This window comes from Ochotona princeps, chromosome 14 (assembly GCF_030435755.1).
Source record: "Ochotona princeps isolate mOchPri1 chromosome 14, mOchPri1.hap1, whole genome shotgun sequence".
Taxonomy (NCBI): domain Eukaryota; kingdom Metazoa; phylum Chordata; class Mammalia; order Lagomorpha; family Ochotonidae; genus Ochotona; species Ochotona princeps.
Genome location: NC_080845.1, coordinates 44196018 through 44218707, shown reverse-complemented (window position 1 = coordinate 44218707; position 22690 = coordinate 44196018). Strand labels below are relative to the sequence as shown.

The 22690-nt window shown below is 37.7% G+C and overlaps 1 protein-coding gene across 1 annotated transcript in view; it reads left to right on the top strand.

Moving 5' to 3' along the window:
* ADAMTSL1 (ADAMTS like 1) overlaps positions 1 to 22690 on the top strand; it is a 410929-nt gene that overhangs the window by 20914 nt on the left and 367325 nt on the right. The window contains exon 2 of the mRNA XM_004581085.3: positions 10220 to 10347. Coding sequence (XP_004581142.2) covers positions 10220 to 10347 — 128 coding nt within the window. The remainder of the gene's footprint in view (positions 1 to 10219; positions 10348 to 22690) is intronic.

The window sequence follows — 22690 nt, the reverse complement described above, 5'->3', positions numbered from 1 at the left end:
ATCCACAGGAGAGGCAGTGATTCATCCTACCTGGAGATGAGACATCAGTTCAGTGAAAGTTGACCTGAGAGCTCCATCTTCTATCAGGAGCAGGAGTGCACCATCAACAAAGCAAAAATATGTGAAGAAGATGCTGAGGCAAGTAATTCAAGCCATGGCAAGATCATTAACTGAATAGCAGAGGTCTCTTAGCACCCTGTGTGACCCAGAAGTGGTCCCCAGCTACTGAAGATATGGGACAGGGGCACGGAATCTAGAACATTGATTCAGGATCAGGCTGGGAAAGGTCTCATTACTATTTCAGACTTATATCCCAATTATTCTTAACTTTTTTTGAGAATCTGATGAAAGTTATGAATTCTCTTTTCAGAAGTATGATAAGAATGCACATATGCCCAAAATGTTGGATAGAGTTTCTAAGTGCGCACTGTCTGGATTCCATTACTAGATGTCACCAGCTATATAGACTCACAGAAAGTGTCTTAGCAAGGAGAGAGCAGTTTAGTTGAATATTTGAGCCAGATACTGGCAAGAGTGTGTAGGAAAGACTGGTGGAAGGAAAGGCTGAAGGTCAAAAAAAATCAGATGGGAAATCTATTGCAAAACAGCACATGAATAGTAGAACTAAAATTAAAGTAGTGAAAGTAAGGTTGAAAGGGAATGAGAGTGGAAGAGAAACATTCCAAAAAGGGAAGTGATAAGACCTGGTCCTGATCAAAAGTGGATGTTGAACAGCCAAATATTTTATTGCTATTTATCTTTTCAATTATAAATCCTACAAAAGGTGTTACTGCATAGGCTGTACTGCATAGGCTGTACAAAGACCTGGTCCTGATCAAAAGTGGATGTTGAACAGCCAAATATTTTATTGCTATTTATCTTTTCAATTATAAATCCTACAAAAGGTGTTACTGCATAGGCTGTACAAAGCGGGGAGAAACAGACATGGAACATAAACATGGAACAAGCATTTGGTTTGGCCATTTAAATGTCCCATTTGGACTTTTACATCCAGTACTTAAGGATCTGAATTTGAACCCTGGCTCTTTTCCTGGTTTGAGCTCCCAGACGGTGTGCACCTCAAGAGTCCTTGCCACCCACTTGAGAGAACCGCAATGGAGTTACCAGCTCCTAATTTCAGCTGGCCCAGCTCCAGCTGTTGGAGGCATTTAAGGAGATGGGTCTCTTTCTGTCTCTGTATCTCTGCCTGTGAAATAAAAAAAGAACATCATATTAATGCAAAAGCAACCAGCCCCTCCATTAGCCAGGAGGCCAAGTTGTATGGAGCAAACTCTGAGGCAAACCTGTGGGAAAGGTTTTAGTTCAAGGCAGCAGGCAACTTGCCAGTTGCTATTTCTGCCCTTGACGATTTCCCGACCATGCCACGGAGCATCTTCTGGACCGCTGGGAATCTTGTTTGGTTGCCTTGATGTCCACGCTGGGAAAAAATATCAAGCTCATAAGGAGTCCTTCAAAACGATTTACTGCCAAATTTGTGAAACTGTTCCAAGTACACAAGCTGCTACCCATGCTTATAGTTGCAGGTTAAAGCTAGGGGAAAGTCTTATCTATTGAAGGTACAAAGAAATGGTAATTGAGAAGGCTATTGATTTTTTAAAACAATGAGGTTATCTGAGTTACAGGTGCACAGTCTGATGGAATTCATCTCCCAGAGTGGAAAAAGGGGGGAGTGATGAGTGGAGGTCATATTTGAGGGCTAGAGCAGAAAAAAACTTCTTGAACTTGAAACCACTTGGATATTTTAAGTGACTAGATATTTCTCACAAACTCTAAATCTCTCCTTTTTCTCTATCTTTATCTACAGTATTTTTAAAGACAAATGACAAAACAAGTAGCTGAGAATCTAAAACAAAGAAATTTCCAAAACATTTTATCTTCCACCAAACATTCCTCAGAATCTCTTGGATTTTCTTTAAATTGGCATTCAAAAATAGTAATTATTTCAGTGATAAATGTAGTTTTTTGAAAAATTTAAGAGAGTATAACCCCTGCCCTTAAGGGTTTACAATTCAATGGGAAGATAATGGTTAGGAAGATTGATAATCTTGAAGAATGAGAAAATGTTGTTTTAACTTATTCTGTGCTCATTATTCATTCTGTACTAATTGCAAACTGATCATTCATGAATAAAACACCATTACAGCTCAGCAAAGCACCTAGCACTAAGAACATATCAGGCACATACTGTTTCTGAGTCAAAAAACTTGAATCAAGGGAGAAAACAAAAAAAAAAAAAAAAAAAAAAGAAAACATAATTTTGTTTTGGGGAGAGAGTTTCAGATTTCAGTCCCCACAATGATTCCGTCATTTCTGAGGGATACATGAAATGCAAGGTATCTGACCATGAGGACAGGAGCAATTTTGCAGGACACTCAGTTTCCTTCTAGACTCAAGTGACACCATGGTCAACCACTTTTGGGAGCATTCTCTAAAACCAAGAGCTGACTTGCTTGATAATGACATGGAGCTAACTGATTACTTCTGCCAGCTTCTCTACTATTAATTATAATTTGAATTTTCTGTCCATGAAATCCCAAGCTATATTAATTTATTAACTTTCCAATTTCCTCAATGAGTCACAAAATGAGATTTTTTTCCCATCAGGAATTTATTCTCCCTGTTTCCAAACCCCAACATGTGCTTTCCAGAGCCTCAGATGTTTCCTTAGTCCTACAGATGTTTTGTAAATTCATCTTAACATCCTTTGCCAGCACTGCAGAAAGTATCTCTGGCTGATTGGAGTCACAGTTTGGACAGCACTGGAGTTGGGTTAGATGAAAATGGAAACTGAAACTTCTAACTGGCTCACCAGGAGTCAGAAATTTGTAAAAAAGAGCACAGAGAAGGAATTTTTTGAGAGGGTGTTTCAGATATTCTCTGACTATTGTGGGGTGTGGAATGGAAGGGTGTGGAAGACCCAGGAGGTGATTCTTCATTGTTTTTCTTGGTGTTAGGCCTACATGTTATTTTCCATGGGAGGTTTCTTTTTCCTTCCTAAGCATGGGGGAAAAATAACAGCAGCATCAGCAGTAGCCAGGAAAAGTAGCTTCATTTTTAGAACTCCAGGTAAAGAGACTGTTTCGTACTGGAAGTGAAACCGGAAAAAGGCTTCAGAGTATCCATATAGTGAGCGGGTCAGGCAGTGCTGGCCATAGGCCCTAGCATGCCAGAGAATGAAGTGACTGCATTTTCCACGTGCATGCTTTTTGCTTCTTTCTAATAAGAGAAATAAAATTACTGGCCTCAGCCTCCTACTTTAGGTGAGCTGCCTCTCAGTTATGGAGTTGGACTCTTGCAATTACTACAAAGCAAAAAATGATAGTGGAAAAGAAAATCACACCGAAGGGCTATTTCTAGTTGCAAATCTGTCTTTCAGTCCTTCAGACCTTGAGTTCACGTGTTTCTGTGGACTAGTTCATTCTCAGTTAAGAAGCTTAAAGTCTCCATGAGGATAACATAATCATGTTTCTATTGTTGTTTGATCAATGCTATGCAAAATAAAGTGGTTACATTTGCTAAGTTATGCCTTGAAGTTACAGAAACTGTTCATGGTAGAATATTGTATCCATGACTTTCCTTGAGATTAGCTGATCCAGAATACTCAATGACTACTTGTAAATGTCCTGAAACTTTGTTTATATCAGCAATTATTGGTTTTAATTCCACTGGCTGTGAAATTGTGTTCTGTTGATGCTTTCCAAAATGCCTAAAGATTTCTCAGCAGTTTCCTAGATGAATAGTAATCCAGCTTTGTCTTTGGAACAAATGCAAAAAAAAAAAAAAAAAAATCAAGTTAACCTGGTTCTGCAATGAACATCTTACTGATTCATTTGATGTTGAGCAGAGCCAGGTTTTTGTTTTCTAAAAAGTCATGAAGCTGTGTTAATTGCATTTCTGAGTTGTTATTTCAAGGTTGAACAAGAATGCTGAGGACAAAATAATTTTTAAGTAAAACAATAGCATTTATTTTGTTATTGTATAATAAATTTATTTCTAAAAAATGCTATTTGAAAGGGAAAGAAGGTCAAAAACTTGAAGCCAGTCACCAATGAAGAAGGTTTTATATGTGTATTGAACCTGATGCCACTGGGTATTAACTATGTGCATTTATGTGAGTGTGAAGCATGAGGCGACTGTATGGAATTACTAGCACCAATATGCCCAAAGAGCACTGGATGCTTTACTGGTATTCTTTTCTCTGTTTAATCTTCACAATGACCCTAAGAAAAATGTCAGTGTTGCCATTGTACAGATGAGGAAACTCTGACTCAAAGCGACGTGGCGACATGTGCTAGTCAAGTTCACTGTATGGACCCAGTCAAGAGTGTCTGACTATGAGTGTATACTGAGCATTTCTGAGCCTCAACTTTCTGATTTGTCAAATAGCAGAAAAACTTCCAACCATCCTCACCATGAGGAATAAAGACAATATCCTTATGGGAGTCCTGACATTCTTCTTGGTACATGGGGTCAGCTTGTTCCTCTGACCACTAGCTAGCTCTCCAGGCTTTGGGCCATTAGATTCCCTAACAGGAAAGGATATGGTAGAATGTGTGCACTAGAATGGCAAAAGCAAAAGGATGATGGGTTCCACAAGGTCTCTTTGGTCTGTATAGCTTTTATACCCCATTGCAGAATTGACTTTTCTCTTCAGTAGCAAGGGACAGAATTCATGCAGTGGCCTCTGAAAGACCATGCACTGTGTCACTGACAGTTCATCATATCCCCCAACAGTGCAGCTGTGATAAGAACCAGATGATCTGAATTTCCTAAGCAAAGCCAGCAGCAAATATCATCTGGGAAAGCGCATGCCTCAGTATCCACACACTGGGCTTTAAGAAAGTACATCAAAAAGCTAATGGACGTTTACAAGAGCCCAGTTACTGCTTAATGTCTGTAGGCTCTCAGGAGCAGGGAATCACAACCCCTGCCACGTACAGTTGGCGGCAGAACCAGGATTCCAAGTTGTTAAAGAAGCCAAGGATTAGATAAGATTTATAGAGACCTGATGTGTGTAGGAGAGCTAAAAATGGAATCTGCAGATTCATTTCCAAAACTTCATGCATCCACAGGATGTTTCTGTGCGTAGATTTCTGCACTTTGCATAGGCACACCACAGGAAAAATGGTTCTCTCATTAGGGGTGGGGTTGCCCCAGTATTTAATTTAAAGGTGTGTGACATCCATCTTGTACAGCCACATGCACAGCTCCAGATGGCTTAAGCTAAATGCTGTCTGTCTGAGAGGAGAGGAAAACCAGAGCCTCAGGTACCTTCGTGCTGATCTTACAGTTGTGAGCTCCACTCTTTCCCTTGTCCACACCCCCTTTTCATACTTCTGAGGATCTGTTGATGTCTGAAAAACACTTTGTGTATAATATAGCTTCAGCTGTTATATGACTTCAATTTTACCAAAACCTATCAACCATTTCCTCAGCACCTACTTTCATTTTCATTTAGCTCTGTAGAACTTGACCTCTTGTTACAACATTTGGGAAAAATATTGTCCAAGTACTCTGTATATGTGTGTATCTGAGCAAATATAGATCTAGACTGTTTTACTGCTAATTTGGGCCTCAGCCTGCATCTTTCATAAGTTTTTGATACCCCTTCCAGGTTCCAGGGAAAGAGATTTCTCGATAAAGTGGTACATGGGAGGTCATTCAAAGGTTAAGTGTCTGTTGGGTGGTGAGATGCAGGGAAAATATTGCTTCATGTTATTATTCCAAGCATTTAACTACTTGTAGCTGTCAGGCTCAGAGCTGTTCACCTGAGACTTTGTTGCTGCAATTGGCTCTGGAATCAACCGCAGAGCTATCGGATGAAAACTGCATTTAGATAAGCCAGTAATGGCAGGAAAATGACACCATTCTGAGACTAGGGAAAGTAAGGAAGCTCCTCTGATATTCATAGGAGCTATAAAATGATCCATGACCACAATCTGCATTGCACACAATTGGCATTTCCTGAGACTTAGAGCCTCGTGACTTGCCTAGAGCAATGGATCAATGGGCATAGGTGGGTGATTGCTGAGTTTTCCAAGAAAGCAGTTGATTTAAGAGTCTTCATCAACACTACACTTAAAGGTCATTATGTGGCACCAAAGATCTAGAAATGACTAGACAGTTTCTAAATTAAACAGCTTATGGGACGAATTCAATTTTAGCAGGGTTACAGACTCAGGACAGAGGTCTCTCTTCTCTCAGTGCTTGCTGGAGTTCTCAAATGCTGGCTCTAAACAGGTGTCCATTATCCATTCTCACCCAAGCAAAGACTGCAAAGTAACTAAATGCTATAATAAGAAAGGGATTTATCATGGTTGGTTCCCTCCAGTGTAATATCAGATGCACTTTTACTTCTCAATAATAAATCTCTTGCTGGTGAAACATTGGCTTATAAAAAGATTTAATGGTCATTCTTTAGTTCTGTGTTGGTGACATTTATAGTTAAAGACCATCATCTCACCTGACACTGTTGCTGAAGTATCAAGCAGTGGGATCAGTGGTAATCTCTTGATCACTTTGTTTTATTGCATCCGGGACTTTCCCAGGACTTTGAAATTGCAGTGTTGTATTTATGTGATATGAATCAAATTGAAAAATCTTGGCCAGGCTATATATATATATATATATATATATATATATATATATATATATATAGAGAGAGAGAGAGAGAGAGAGAGAGAGAGAGAGAGAGCAGTTTTGACTTTTAGTTTCAAAAGCAATCAGCATTTCCTTTAGGTAGACCACTGTTTGTTGTTTTTCTTCTGCCTCAGTTTCCTTTGTTAGACACAATTGAAAGTTTATACTTTTTTTTTAAAATCTGCCACAAAAAATGGCTCAACATTTAAATGTGAAAGAAATAAACATGAGTTCCACCAGGAACAAGAGTTGTTTATACTGAAAGCCATTTTGAAAACTGCAATAAGCAAATATGTATACATATTTCATGATCTAAACAGCATTGCAAACTTTCATCTCTGGCTATAGATGTGAAAGTCTGGCATAGAGAGGAGGAAAATTACTTTCTGTAACATTAAACATGGATTCAGTTGAAATGAATTATGTTTATTCCATTTGTTAAAAGAAAATTCGCAATTGGCTCCCCTTTAAGAAATAGACCCACGTCTCACTTCTGGGTTAATGTGTGATCATTTTCTCAGAAATGCAGGCCCTTAGTGTGTCCAGTGGTACTTAAACTTGTACCTAGGGATGTGGTAAGAAGTTGTACCAGAAAATCCTCCTTTGAGAACCCTTTTAATGGTGCTTTAGACAGTCATACAATGCATCTTAAGCACAGAATTTGAAGCATTTTTTCTTGAAAAACAAATTGACAGCTATGTACAATTTACTCAACATCTTTGCCAGAGAAAAGTAGGGGACGCCCCCCTCCCCAAGAACTTGGCATTCTGAATTCTAATCTCACAAGGAAATGCAGTCCCCAGGGGAATGCTACATGTGAAGTTCTTTTTTTCAAGAGTTGTGTAAATTGAATTGCATCAAAGCTTGTAATCACTCACCTTGCTCATTTCAACTAATCCCAAATCCCTCCATCTGTGATATTGCTTTCATCTCAGACATACTCAATGTGAAAAAAATAAGGGAAATTATAATAGTTAAATATCTGTCAGACAAATCGTAACTGTATTGGATGAATATTGTACCTCTCTGAGCAGTCCCATCTTCCACATCCAAAGAGAAAACATGAGGGGAGTGCAGTGATGCACAATAAACTCTTTAAAATCTCAAGAAGAAATTTAATTGGTCTATGGCGAAGGGACTTCAGGATGTCTGCCCCAGTGGCTAAGGTTGTTTTCACTCTCACTATTTAATTATTGCAATGATTAGAGATTGAATTTATTCATCCTGAAGACCAGATAGTAAGTGCTTTCTGTAGGAAAGGCAGACTTTGGAGTTAGCAGTGTGTTTCTGTTATCATTGCAATGTCACTTGTTATGGGAGCCTAGCATTGCAGGCTGACACATAAGGCAGCTTCAACATGTTCCCTGTATTTTCAATCAATGAGAAATATTAAGGCAGTGATGCCCTAAGAATGCAGTGTCTCAGCTAGCCTCGCTGTGGAACAAGCTCAGGGGCCATAGGAATATACCACCAGTAAACTATCGACACTACTGGTATAACAGTGGCATGACACTAGTATGTCAGCACCACTAGAAACACTACTCACATTTCTCTGACAAAGATCACATGATAACCCAGAATTTGGGCACTGACTATTTCCCAAAGTGGAGCAAACTCCAAGTTTTCCTTTAATAAGCAGAATAAATGTAATTCATTTCAACTTTTCATTCATCCAAAATTATATTTATGAGTAGTAATACTGACACTAAATAAGCTATAACATGAATAGCAATGCATGCATAAGTAGTGTTTATATCTGGGTCCTATATGGCTTCTAAAACATGTATTATTTTTCTGAGAGTACCTATGAAACTATGTCACATAATACAATGTAATTAATAAAAAAATGTTTCAGTTTTAAAAAAAGTATATCACACAAAATTTATTGTTTTAACCATTTTAAGGTTTAGTACCTTCACATAGTTTTGCAACCAATACCTCCATTCATCTCCAGAAATTTTTCACTTTCACAAGCTGAACCTTTATACCCATTAAAAACTAACTCCCATTCCTCCTACCCCTAACCTCTGGTAATCACCATTCTATTTCTGTGCCTATGAATTTGACTACTTTTAAGACCTCGTATAAGTGGAATCCTAGAGAATTTGTCCTTTTGTGTCTGGCTTATTTCACGCAAAATAATGTCCTCAAGGTTTGTCCATGTCATAGCATGTGTCAGAATCTCTTTCCTTTTAAGGTTGAATGAAACGCTATTGTATGTATACATCACCTTTTGTTTAGCCATTCATCCACCCGCGGACATGTGTGCTGTCTCCACCTTAATGTGATTTTTATATACCCTTTTAATCCTTACGATGATTCAGAGTTGGAGGTACCTTTATTATCTTCATTTTATGATAAGAAAACTGGAGCATAAAGGGGAAACGTACATGCCAAACTAAGCACAGCTAGAAAGCTCTGGATCTAGTCTTCCAACCACAGAGAAAGAACATCCAGAGGTCCTGCTGGCAACTACCAGATGCTGTGTAACTTTCCCTATCAAATGATCTAGAGAACTAAATACAATAGGTGTGAGTTAGAAAAACCCTTTACAGAACAATCTTAAATTACTAAGGTTTTAAAAGGTTCCAAGTAGTCAATTTAGCAAGTGAGTTCCATGGCAACTGATTTATAAAGGGACCAATTCCTGCAATGAAATAGAAAATTGGTGCTTTCCTTTGGTCCAGAACTAGGCTAGGTTCATTTAGTTAATTGCCTTGTAGTGTGTGTGTGTGTGTGTGTGTGTGTGTGTGTGTGTGTGTGTGTACTGACTTGGTTATATTATCTCCTTTCTGTAGAAATAGAATTTGAGGCATAGGGAGTGAGAGCCTGTGAATCACTTAGTTCAAGAGGGAATAGTAAGAAACTGAATCTGACCCCAAACCCAGATAATTTCTATTTCCAGAGCCTTTTCTGCCAACTCTAGCTCAAAGTGAAACTTTTTTTCTTATTCCTGTGAACAATGTGAAGTGCAATCCTGAGGTTGGTGCATAAAACTTTTCCATACAAGGGATGCAGATTTTGTTAGGAAGCTTATAAGTTTTCAGCAAACCAGTCCATCAAGTGGCACTCCCATGACTCAAGTTGTTTCATACAGCTATTAACAAATCTGAAAACTGGGGGCAAAAAAGCTTCATTCAAAAATGCCTATTGTTAACTTCTGGAAAGCAGTAGTATTATGCCAAGCTAAAGGTTCTTACGGCAAACACACCTCTGACAGCAGCTCCAGTCTTTTACAGCTGTAAAGTATCCGTGAGCCCTGGGTGCCACTGTGGCTTTGATGCAGTACACTTTCTGTAACTCAGATTGCTACCTTGGCCTTGTATTTTCACTTTCTCCACTCTCTTGTCCTCTTCACTTATTTCCCAGGGTCCTTAAGTTCAACTTTCCTTCTTACCGAACATACACACCTCATTAAATCTGAAGGAATCTGAGAACCAGATGCACATTTTCATTCTCAGCAGGGTCCATGCGCACAAAACCTCATGCTGCCCACAGTTTGGGGTGAATACTTCAGGCTTTAATGAAGCGTGATGCTGACCATCCCTTGTTTTCCCAGAGTTCAAGGACAGCACGCTCTGAGGAGGACCGGGACGGCCTATGGGATGCCTGGGGCCCATGGAGTGAGTGCTCACGCACCTGCGGTGGAGGAGCCTCCTACTCACTGCGACGCTGCCTCAGCAGCAAGTAAGTCCCACAGAGAAATATGAGGCACATTGGAAGTCAGTGATTTTGGTTATGGTTATATAGAATTGCTTGTTCCTCATAAAGCTAAAAGTTAAGAAATGGAAAACTAGAAAGAATGTAATTTGTGTTTTTTTCTTGTTTATTTTACATACTCTTTATGTGATGTGCAATACAGAATTTATGTGTATATAAGTACTTATATATATATATACATATTTGCTTTTATATGATAAATAATATTGTAAATTTTATCTGATTTCCCATTACGATTTGCAATATAAATTGTTCTAGAATCATTAGCTTCATAACATTCTTTTTTAACATCATCTTAGCAATTATGGTGACAGTGATAGCTGCTTTCAAGTACATGGTAAACAAATGATGATTGACTTAGCTCTGTATATATTCTAATAACCAGAACTTTCCAGAGATCATTTAATTCAGGGAATGATGGGACTTCATTTGTTTTTTCTTATCTACTTGAAAGAGACAGAGGTAGAAACATCACACCTGTTGATCTATTCCCCAACTGCTAACAGTAACAAGGGCTGAAGCAAGGAGTTGGAAACTCAATCCAGATCCCCCTTGGGTTGCTGGGCCGGATTCCATGAGCCACCACCTACTCCCTCACAGGAAGATGCGTTACCAAGAAGCTGGCTGGAGTCAGCAGTCAGGGCTGAGTACCAAACCCAAGTACTCTGATGTGGGAGGTGAAGGTCTTAACTATGAGGCTAAACACCTCTTCAGTGAAGAATTTGTTAATATAAAGAGGGTTAGAGGAACAGAAGTTTCAGTGAAATGTGTGGCCTGAACAGTGAGAGCATTTGAAAGGCACAAGTGGGGATAGTCATTGGGTTCTAAACTGAAAGGAAAGGGGCTGAGGCCTTAGAATGGAAAGATTTTTCTTACAGTCATAATAATTCAAAACTACTTTTGAGCTGTGTGGTCTATGACTAGGATCGTCTCAAAATTGTAAAATAGAAAAAGCCACGGCCATGTTTTTTAATGAAAGGTTTTGTTTGAAAGTGAAAAGCATAATGAAGTAGGTAGGAGGCTTGATCAAAGTCACTGTATATTATAAAATGGGAAATAGAAGGAAAATATGCATCTGTTGATGCTTTTAGCCTCTTCATAAGAGAAGAGCAGAATGTGGTGAGATATAGGCTCAGGAAAATTCAACCTACTTTAATAAGAGTGAGAATTTCTTGAAATAGAGAGTCCTGAGTCTTATCCCTCTCTGGTTCATCAAGCCTTCTCAGGGTCGGAGGGATCTTTTGAAGTAGATTGTTCTTCACTGAAACTGTTGATAGCTGGAGGCCATTTTGTCCCACAAAATTAGTCTGAAACAGATCCCATTGGAAATTATATGCCCCAAGAAACATGTTCAAGAAGCACATCCTGCAAGATATCATATAAATTCTGGTATCTGGATATCCTGGCTTTTGGGTTTGCATTGAAAATGGGCCTGTTGGATTGCATTCGCCAGCAAGTAGGCTTTTGTTCTTCTGTGGCCAGCTTCATGTCAGCTAGACCTGTGAGCTGTTAAGAAAGAGTATGGATGTTTCCTTCATATTATCCATTTTTTAGTTGCTTTTTAAATTTTGAATGTATAAAACTTCCTAACAGTTCAATACAGGATGCTACGTGGTATAAACACCATGTATTAGTAAAACCAGTCTGCACATTTGTGATATTCCTATTATCTAACTCTCTATAGGGATGAATCAAAACCTGTCTCATGCAGAGCCAGTAAGAAACATATGAATGTCTTCCTATTGTCTCAGTAACATGCATGTTGTATTATAAAAGAATCTTTCGTTGAATGACAGAGATAAATTGAACTAAAAAGTTAAAGTAAAAATATCATTCAGGAAATAAGCAAATATTAGTGCTATGTGAGATTCAAACATATAAATTTATCCACAGAGAAAATAAAACCCCAATCATTAGGATTTTCTTTTTTTAAGAAAATTCTTTTTTTATTTATTTTTATTAGAAAGGCAGATATACAGAGAGGAGGAAAGACAGAGAAAAAGATCTTCTATCTGATGGTTCACCCCCCAAGCGGCCACAACAGCTGGAGCTCAGCCAATCTGAAGCCAGGAGCCAGGAGCCAGGAACTTCCTCCAGATCTCCCATGCAGGTGCAGGGTCCCAAGTCTTTGGGCCATCCTTGACTGCTTTCCCAGGCCACAAGCAGGGAGCTGGATGGGAAGCAGGGCCATCGGATTTAGAACCGGCGCCCTTGTGGGATACAGGCACATTTAAAGTGAGACCTTAACTTCTACGCTATTGTGCCGGGCCCAGGATTTTCTTAAAATACTGTAGAAGATGCCAATTGCCTGTTACTTGTAATGCATTGGAAAAGTAGAATGTAAATTCTAAGGTTTTGAACATATATTCCTCTTTGGCATTTACATGTTGAAAATATATATACCAAAAAGTAATACCAGGCTGGATAAAAAGCTAAAACACTGAGGAGGGGTCAACCCATCACTCTTTAGGAATTTGAAGATAGAAAATACCTTCAACTAGATAGTATTTCAAAATCTAACAATGATATAAAGAAATAATAATGTATCTCTCTATTTGTTGAAAGCTCATACTTAATGTGAACCAATACATCATAAACACATGCATATATCCTGTACTCTAAAGATTCTTATCATTGTTCAGCAAGTCAAAACATACCATCCCCATTACATTCTGGAATACTCTAGATAAAAATGAAATATCCATGTTTTAATCATGAAAGGACTGGTTGAATTTCCCTGTTATGTACATCAACACCATTCTGGTGGGGTTTGTGTTATGAGGTAAGGTCAGGTTGATATGTAGTGATTATGACCTTTTTGAGACAAACAACATATAAACCAAATCAGCCATCCAATTAGAGTGGAATTTGTAGGAATGGCATCCCATTAAGTGATCTCATTAACTTATGTTGAATAAGAAACAAATGGAGTTTGAGTAATTGTCTCTGGAGATAGACTGAATTCTAGAAAATCTTCACCTCTAAGACAATTAAATGGCACCATAATGTAGTAGGCTAACCCTCTGCCTATGGCACTGGCATGCAAATGACCACTTGGTTTGTGTCCCAGCTGCTCCACTACTGATCCAGTTCCCTGCTTTTGGCCTGGGAAAGCACTGAAGGGTGGCTCTAGTCTTTGGGTCCCTACACCCATGTGGAGGACGCAGAATTAGCTTCCGGCTTTTGACTTCAGATTGACTCCGCTCTGGCCATTTTGTCCATTTTGGAGTAAATCAGTGATGGAAGATTCTCTTGCTTTGTCTATCCTCTCTGCTACTCTGCCTTTCAAATTTAAAACGTCTTTTAAAAAAGATTAGTGACTAGTTGTCACTGTGGTATTACAACATATGTTACAGAATTGAGCATTCAAAGATGTCGCATGCTAACACAGAATGGAGCCTAACATTTTGGTTGAACATTCATTTTTCTAAAGCACTTTTGATTTGCCACAAAATATTGTAACATTAAACAATTTGGATTGTGAATATATTGTATTTATCAAAATAAGGAATGCATGCAAGCACACACATATATACAAGTGTAGGTGTGTGTGTATACAGTTTTTAAAAGATTTGAAAGCCATTATTACGGAGAATTTGTTTTCCCATGCTCATCCAGGAAGACTCCTTTGCCACTAGTTTCAGAACAAAACAGTGTTTTGTGGGTTGTGTTTACTTTGTTTTCTTGGACCTTGAAATTCAAGACTAAAAAAACCCCTATCTCAAGTGGTTTGGGAGCAAAGGTGTTGAAGATTGCAGAATTTTTCAGATTTTGTAATTTTGACATAGTGACTAAGCATTGCTAATTGAAAATTCTTAAACAAAGTGTGCTGCTATCTGAAATTTTGTGAATATCATGTGCTCAAAATCTTCTCAGTTTGGTTTTTGGTGTAGGTGTACACCAAATTTTTGGTTTAGGTGTACTCTAGCTAGATTGTGCTTAGAGTCAGAGAACTCCAAATATCTATATCTTTTGTTGCCTCATCTTTCTGACATTCCTTATAACTGTACAGTTTTCTTGAAAGATTCATTTATTTTTGTTGCAAAGGCAGATTTAAAGAAAAATGAACAAAGAGAGATAAAAATATCTTGCATCTGCTAATCACTTTCTAAGTGACCATGACTGCTGGAGCTGAGTCAACCCAAAGCCAGCTGCTGCTTCTGGTTTTCTTACATGCGTGCAGGTTCCCAAGGCATTGGGTTATCCTCTGAAGTTTTCCTAGGCCACAAACGAGGAGCTGGATGGAAAGTGGAACAGGCAGGACACAAATTGGCACCCTGTAGGATCCTAACATTTGGCAGGGAAGGATTAGCCAACTGAGCCATTGCACTGGGCCAAACTCCACAATTTTAATTAGTAAGATTTTAAGTTCTATATTTTGTCACTAATTATGTGAAAACCAAAGTATCTAAAGATAATCAAATACCCAATTGTAATGATCTTTATTCTCTCTATGTAATTTGAATGTATTTACTTGGATCTTCAGAAGAACTGTGATAATCTTCACCATCTATAAAGTTGTCAAGATCCTAAGAAGCCACTTGTTTTCCTATAATCAAGTTCTTTCACCTTTAGCAATCACTATGTACAGCTTCTTGTTTCAAATTGGGGTGGAGAACAGTTTCTCTGCCAAGGATCATTTGAATGTTTAGAACATCATTAATAGACCATACAAAATTGACAGTGTAAAAATTAGCCAGCTATTCTTACTGAGTTTTGATTCCCACCTGTAGTCACCTTAGCAGGGTCATAACAAGTTATTTCATGCACCTATATGGCACCTGAAGATTTGAGCATCCGGTAATGAGAAGAACTTGTGTTACCTTTTTGGTTAGGCAAAAAAATTTTCAGGGGTGGCATTGTGGCATTGCATGCTAAACAGCAGTCTACAGTGCTGGCATTCTGTACAGGTACTGATTGGATCCCATAGCAGCTCCACTTTAGACCCAGGAAGCAGCAGAGAATGACCCAAGCACTTGGGCCCCTGCACTCATGTGGTATACCCAGAAAAGGCTCCTCCTGGCTCAGATCTAGCCCAACTCTGATCATTGGGGTCATCTGGGGAGTGGACCAGTGATTGGAAAATCTCAATATCTCTTCTCCCTCTTCCTCTTCCTCATTCTCTCTCTCTCTCTCTTTCTTTGCCTTTCAAGTAAATACAATGAATCTTTATAAGATATTTTCATTAAAATAGATAACTCTAAGCAGTAAGAAACATTGAAACAGTATACTTATGAGAACAAATTGCAATATTAACGAAATACATTATCTTTTCACTAATAAAATCATTGCTTAAATGTGAACACAGATATAGGGCTAGGCTGAATTTGAAATCTGTTGTAGTCATATAACTGAGAAACAGACTTTTTCTTGAGGTTTGTGTTCAGTTAGTTAAGACTTAAACTCAGTTTGATATTTAAAATTTGAAAGTTTCTTTCTTCTTAACAACCAGTGCCATCTCTTCTAGGACTAGCTAGAATCTACTCTTCTACTAGCTTCAGAGTCTTAGCTCTAATAAAAGCTGAAATTGATGTATTAGTTGTCTGAAGAACACCATAAGGCTGTATGAAAGCCACTAAACCTCGCTGAAATATCAAATAATGGATTCTGGTTTGGTGAGGTGGTTTTGATGTTCTTGGAAGGGCTTGATCTAGGGTGGACTAGTTGCCAATTTGTGCAACACACGTTTGTCCTTCATCCTACAGCAGGCCAGCCTGGGTAAGTTCCCACATGACTGAGGAAATGTGAGAAGGAGGAATTCCCAGTGCCCATTCCAAGTCTCTGTGTCATGTTTGCTAGTATCTCATTGGTCAAAATAAGCTAACTGCAAGGCTCAGAGTAGGTAAGCAAAAATGTTACATGGAAAAGCACAACACGGTGAAAAAGTTGTGAGAAGTTTTACAGTCTGCCATAAATCAATCCTATAATGGTCTTCTTGTTCACTTTATTACACTAATGAACCTAATGGGTTATCACTTATGTCTGCACCTCAGAATTAAGTTTCAGATTCCAATCCAGGCACCTTTACTTTTGATGAGGGACAGAGGTTACAGATGTATATATCCTTAGAGAGCTAGCAGGTGACTAAAATGTATATAGTAGTCCAATTATAAACATTCTAATTCTGTTCAAATAAATCTTATCCATCTGCCAGCCCAATTTTCCAGCCCTGGAAATTTGATCTCTTAAGTTACTTTCAGGTTTGATTTCTTTTTTTTTTCTATCAGCTCATAATTGTCCTATTCACATGTGATAGAATTTTAGATTCAGCTGCAGTATTCAGATTTTAGGTGAAAGATGAAAACCACTCAGCTTCTGGAATTAATTATGTTCTCTGATGGATTGGGAGTTCATGAGGAGGCTTGGCTAACCATATGAGTAGAAAACATCCTCTCTGAGTGATTCTTTGATGCTTATGAAAAAAAATCAGTTGAGGCAAAGCAAAGTGATGATACAGACAAACGTTAAATATAAAAACTTTTATTCTTCTAGCAGTGCTTAATGTTGCAAAAAAAAAAGACACTTTGATCCAGAGAGATACTGAGCAAAATCTGCTGCTTGAGCTCTCTCTCTTCCACTTTTCTGAAGATTACAGAAAGCAGGCAGAGCTTGATCTTTCTGGTTTATGATCTTGGAGCACTGAATTGCCTTTACCCAAGATCCTAGTTGGATGAGCAGAATGTTTCCTACCATGTTTACTAATTAACATAAGATTGTGTCCATGGATTAATTGACATTGCATCTTGTGTTAGTCTTATTCATCAGTGAAAACCTGTTGTCTGTTTTTGGTTTTGTTAATTAGAAAAGTGACTATAACCTATCAGTATTTCATGCTGCTCTTTTGCTTTAAGTGAACAAAATACCAACTGCCTTGAGAAGCTGATTCTCATGCAACTCTTTGTCCCATCTTTAAGCACTTTGAAACAACACTTGTAATGAATTCATTTGTCTAGCATTTTGAAAATTTGAATATAAATTTCTTTCTCTGATGGCTCTCGATTTGTCTTCAGTTGCAGGGCTTTCTGATGCAGAGAACACCTAATTCTGTGTGTAACATTGACTGTATCTCTGTGTTAGATTGAACCAAAACCAAAGTTAAAGGAGACAGCTTCAGTGCATTTTAGCTGGCAATGATTCAGCTAGGTTTTAAGCACAATGTTAACCATTGCACTGGTGGCTAAAGATCAGTGAAGTGTCTTTGGATACCTTTTATATTTTCTCAAATGCTAAATAAATTTGGCTAATAGTATTGACTTATTAACACTATAGATTAAAAGATTGATTATGGATGTTTTATTAAATACCAACTGATACAATGATTGAATACACCACTTTGCATTTATATCCAAAACGAAAAAAATTACGGCTCCTTACAAAGAATGATGATATTTTAGCTTTAAAAGGTTTGAATAAAATATTTGAGTTGAATAAACCAACAGGTGAACAAGAAATAAAAGAGGTCAAACCACCAAGGTTTTCTTAAAAGATAAGGTTATTATTATAAAGTATTTAGCTGTCAGGATGTCGTCAACATAAAAACTAAACAAATGAAATAAATAGCCAAGAAGCCTTATTACACAGGAACTAGGAAGACCTTTCAAAATTTTTAGTATTTGCGCTAAGAGTAATGAGCAAACTTGTGTTAAATTTATTGTAAGCATAAATTTTTCTCCCATGCAAATATGATACATAAATATAGACTTTTAATAGCAACTAGCTCCTACATCATCTAATAATAAATACCAAGAGAAAATTTTCAACGTTTGGTTTCTTAAACAATACTTTTGCCTTGTTAGGGCATCTTATCTTAGCATAACATCTAGTTAGGGTTCATAGAGCTTGCCTTGACAGATTTTAAAACTTTCAACTCAAATGATCCCCAAAACAAAATTTATCTCTTGTGTTTCATCTACTATTATATGTTATCATCCCTGTTTTGCTTGGAAGTATTTGAGCTTTTGTTTGAAAGAAAGATGTACAAGCTCAAAGTGGATTTGGCTACCCGTATCATTTTGATCGTGTAACTTTTTCATGGTGTTAGAGGAGGCTGAACATTTTAGAACATATGTTTAAAACTTTGTGGTTGCCTTCTTCTTACTGTTTGGGTCAAAACCTAGTCTAAATGTAATGCTAGGACTTCTAATATATTTTTTTAAAGATTTATTTATTTGATTACAAAGTCAGATATACAGAGAGGAGGAGAGACAGAGAGGAAGATCTTCCATCCGATGATTCACTCCCCAAGTGAGCCGCAACGGCCGGTGCTGCGCCAATCCAAAGCCGGGAACCAGGAACCTCTTCCAGGTCTCCCACACAGGTGCAGGGTCCCAAAACTTTGGGCCATCCTCAACTGCTCTCCCAGGTCACAAGCAGGGAGCTGGATGGGAAGTGGAGCTGCTGGGATTAGAACCAGCAACCATATGGGATCCTGGTGTGTTCAAGGCGAGGACTCTAGACGCTAGGCCATGGTGCCGGGCCCTAGGACTTCTAATATTTAGGCCATATATCATCTGGGCATGTATTGTTCAAAAATGGATCATTTTTTCAGGAAGAGAATGTACTAAAGCTATTGACTGAGTGTGAAAGATCAATTTATGGCCTATTTTATTACATAAAGCAGTTTGTTGAAGGAAAAGATGTTTGGAAGTAAGTTTAAGTTCATCACCTTTTTCAGCGAGATTGGGAGCCTATGAGACCTGGATGTCTTTCTCTTTTTAAAAATTCTTTGTTTTCTGAGAGTTATGTGTTCTCAGTTTTACCGTATTAATTCAATAGATGGTTAGTATACACCTACTATGTATCAGGCAAACTGCCAGAGAAAAGAAAGGATAGAAATCCCAAAGAGTAAGGGTTGATTGTTAGGTATACATCAAAGTATCTGAGTTCCTATCAAGAGGGAGGTCTTCCATCTACTGGTTCACTCCCAAATGGCTGCTGCACTCAAGGTTTAGCCAGGTAGAAACCAGGACTCAAGAGCCCCCGTCTTCTTTCCCATATGGGAGGCAAGGATGCAGTCTTGAGTCATCATCTTCCCAGTCATTAAACCAACATTAACTGAGCCTTGATCCAGCAGTCTGATTTAGGATGCTGCCATTGGAAATAGAAACTTTACCTGCTGCACTACAGGGTTTTTTTTTTTTAACAACTAAGAGAATTTCTACCAGTTCTAAGATTTTTTTTCATTTTTTTGTATCTAATGTTATTTTATTCTGTAAGCATCATTTTACAATTAACAAATCATTACCCTAATGAAGTTTTTAAAATGTATCTTCTTTGGGATTAACAGTGTCTAACAAACAACAGACACTCTAATATTTTATTTAGTTTTATTCAAAAGTTAGATTTACAGAGAGAAGAAGAGACAGAGAGAAAATTTTCCATCTTCTGGTTCATGCCCCAAGTAGCCATAACAGCCAGAGCTGAGCCGATCTGAAGGCAGGAGCCAGGAGCTTTTTCTGGCTCTCCCATATGGGTGCAAGATTCCAAGGCTTTGGGACATCCTCTACTGCTTTCTCTGGCCACAAACAGGAGTTGGATGGGAAATGGAACAACTTGGACATGAACCAGCGTCCATATGGGATCCTGACGCATACAAGATGGAACTTCAGCCACTAGGCTATCATGCCAGACCCTTTTTAAAACCATATGTAATATCATCATTACATTTCTTTAATTTGTACTTCAAGTAGGAGAGAAACTATTAGATGCTAAACATCTCTAAAGAAAGACCAGGATATAGTCTGTGTATCATAGAAGTAAGGTTAGGAGCAGTTGTGATTTTGCAAAATGGAGGAAGTATTTAAAATTTGATCTCAGACTGGACTTGCAGAGATCATAAAATTAATCTCTAACCCTGTCTTTGCATTATCCTCATTACATTTAAAAAACTGTTGTAAGAAAATATAGCATAAAATATACCTTAAATTTTTTAAGTGTACAAGGCAGTATTGTTAACTACACTGAGATCATTATACATTAGCTCTCTAGGGCTTACTACTATTGCATCAATGAAACCATAAATATATCCCTGAATACCAAGTTCCAGTCCTAGCACTTGGCAAGCACCACTGAACTCTCTGCTTCCTTGTGTTTCACTATTCTGGGCATTTGTAGATGTAGTATCATGCAATGTTTGTCCTTTGTGACAAGCTCATTTCACTTAGCAGTGTCATCCAAGTTCATCCATGTTGCCACATATAGCAGAATTTACACCTTTTAAAGGATGTGGTCACACCCTATTGTATATACTTGTCATAGTTTTTAAACCCATTCATCCATCAAGTTAGCTTTCCCCATATCTTGATCTTTGTGAATAATGTTGCAATAAACATAGAACTAATAATATACTTTCAAAATCCTGATTTTGATGTTTATGAGTAAGTACACAAAATTAGACTTGCTGGATCTAATGTCTATTTTTAGTTGAGGCCTCTCCATACTGTTTTCCATAGTAGTTGCACCATTTCATATGCCTATGTATGATATGCAATGGTTTCAATCTGTCCAAATCTTTGTCAGTCCTTTTTTTCTTTTACTTTTTTTTGACAATAGTGCTCATAATAAGTATGAAATGATATTGTCAAAGTCATGAAGTATTTTCCTGTGTTTGTTAATAAGAATCTTACGGTTTCATGTATTATAATCTAAGTGTAACCCATTGGAGTTATCTTTAAAAGGCAGTTACAATGAATGGTGTACTTTTATTATTTTGAGTGTGTATATATACACTTCTCCTAATACTCTTTAAAGGAATTATCCTTTCTTCATTACATGTTGTTGGTGTCTTTGTCAAATCTGAGTTGATTTGGGGCCGGTATTATGGCACGGTGAGCTAAACTGCTGTCAACAACACTGGCATCTCATTCCAAAGCATCAATTTGAGTCCCCGCTGCTTTTTTTCCAACCCAGCATCCTTCCAATATACCAGGGAAGTCAGTGGATGATGTCCCATGTGCTTGGTCCTCTGTTTACTGGGAGGCCAGGGTGAAACTCTGAACTCCCAGCTTTGGCCTAGACCAATTCAAGCCATGATAACCATTTGGGTATTAAACCAGCAGATAGAATATCTTGTTCTTTCCGCATCTCTACCACTGTAACTTTTAAATGAATAATCAAACCTTTTTTTAAAAAAAAGTGAACTATTATATGTGCATTGATTTATTTGTGAATAATATGTTTGTCTACCTTTATGCCAGGAACATAAAATGTTAATCATTTTCATGGCAGTTTTTGAAATCAACAAGTCTAATGCCTTCAATTTTGTCATTTTTCAAGACTGGTTTGTCTATTCAGATTCCTTTTTAATTCCATATATATATCTAAGAACTGTTTTTTCTTTTTATCCTATTTCCTTTAAAAATGCCACTGTGATTTTGCTAGGTATTGAACTGGCTCTAAAGATGACTTTTTACAGTATGGACATTTTAACATTATTAAGTTGCTCTTTCCATAAACAAGAATTGTTTTTTTCATTTATGTCCACTTTAATGTCTTTCAGAAATGTTTTTTGCAGATTTCATATGCAAGCATTTCACTTCTTTAGTAAGTTTATATATAGTTTGAATTCTGTACTTTCTTTTTTTTCTCTTTTTTTATTATTATTAATTACATCGCATTATGTGACACAGTTTCATAGGCTCTGGGATTCCCCCAACCCCTCCCCGTATCCTCCCCCATGGCAGATTCCACCACCTTGTTGCAGTATTACAGTTCAAATCCAGTCAAGATTCTTTCTTTGTAAATATATACCAAGCATAGAGTCCAGCATCTTATTGTCCAGATAAATTTAACGGTTTCTTGGGGAAACCATCTCTGGTCTGAAGGCAGAGCTGGCAGAATATCATCCCGACTAATTAAAAGCCCCAACATAACATCAACAACAATTTACAACATTATAGAATTAATTGACATGGTATTGAGTAACCAATATGTTAAAAAATGCAAGTTCTTAACTACATCCTGTGACTACTTCATTGACATTTCAATTTTAGTTTCTATACAACTGGTTTCTATACACCTTAAAATGGCTGTAGGTTGCTATTCAGTTGTCTCGTGTCTATTTTCACTTTTGTATTTAGCTGTTTATTGTATTGAAGCAGAATTTTGCTGAACTTGGCAGATTGTAGGATAGTCTAAACTGGCTTATAACTCTAACAAGACATATGTCAACAGTTGAGGTGCAGAACAGTTTTAGTGAAGAGTAACTAATCTTTGTGTCTTACCTAGTAAGGTATATGAGAGTCTGAGCTGACCGTTTCCTGCCCGGTTCCTGTCTTGTTGTTCTCTATCTATTCTAATTTTTTTTGGCAGG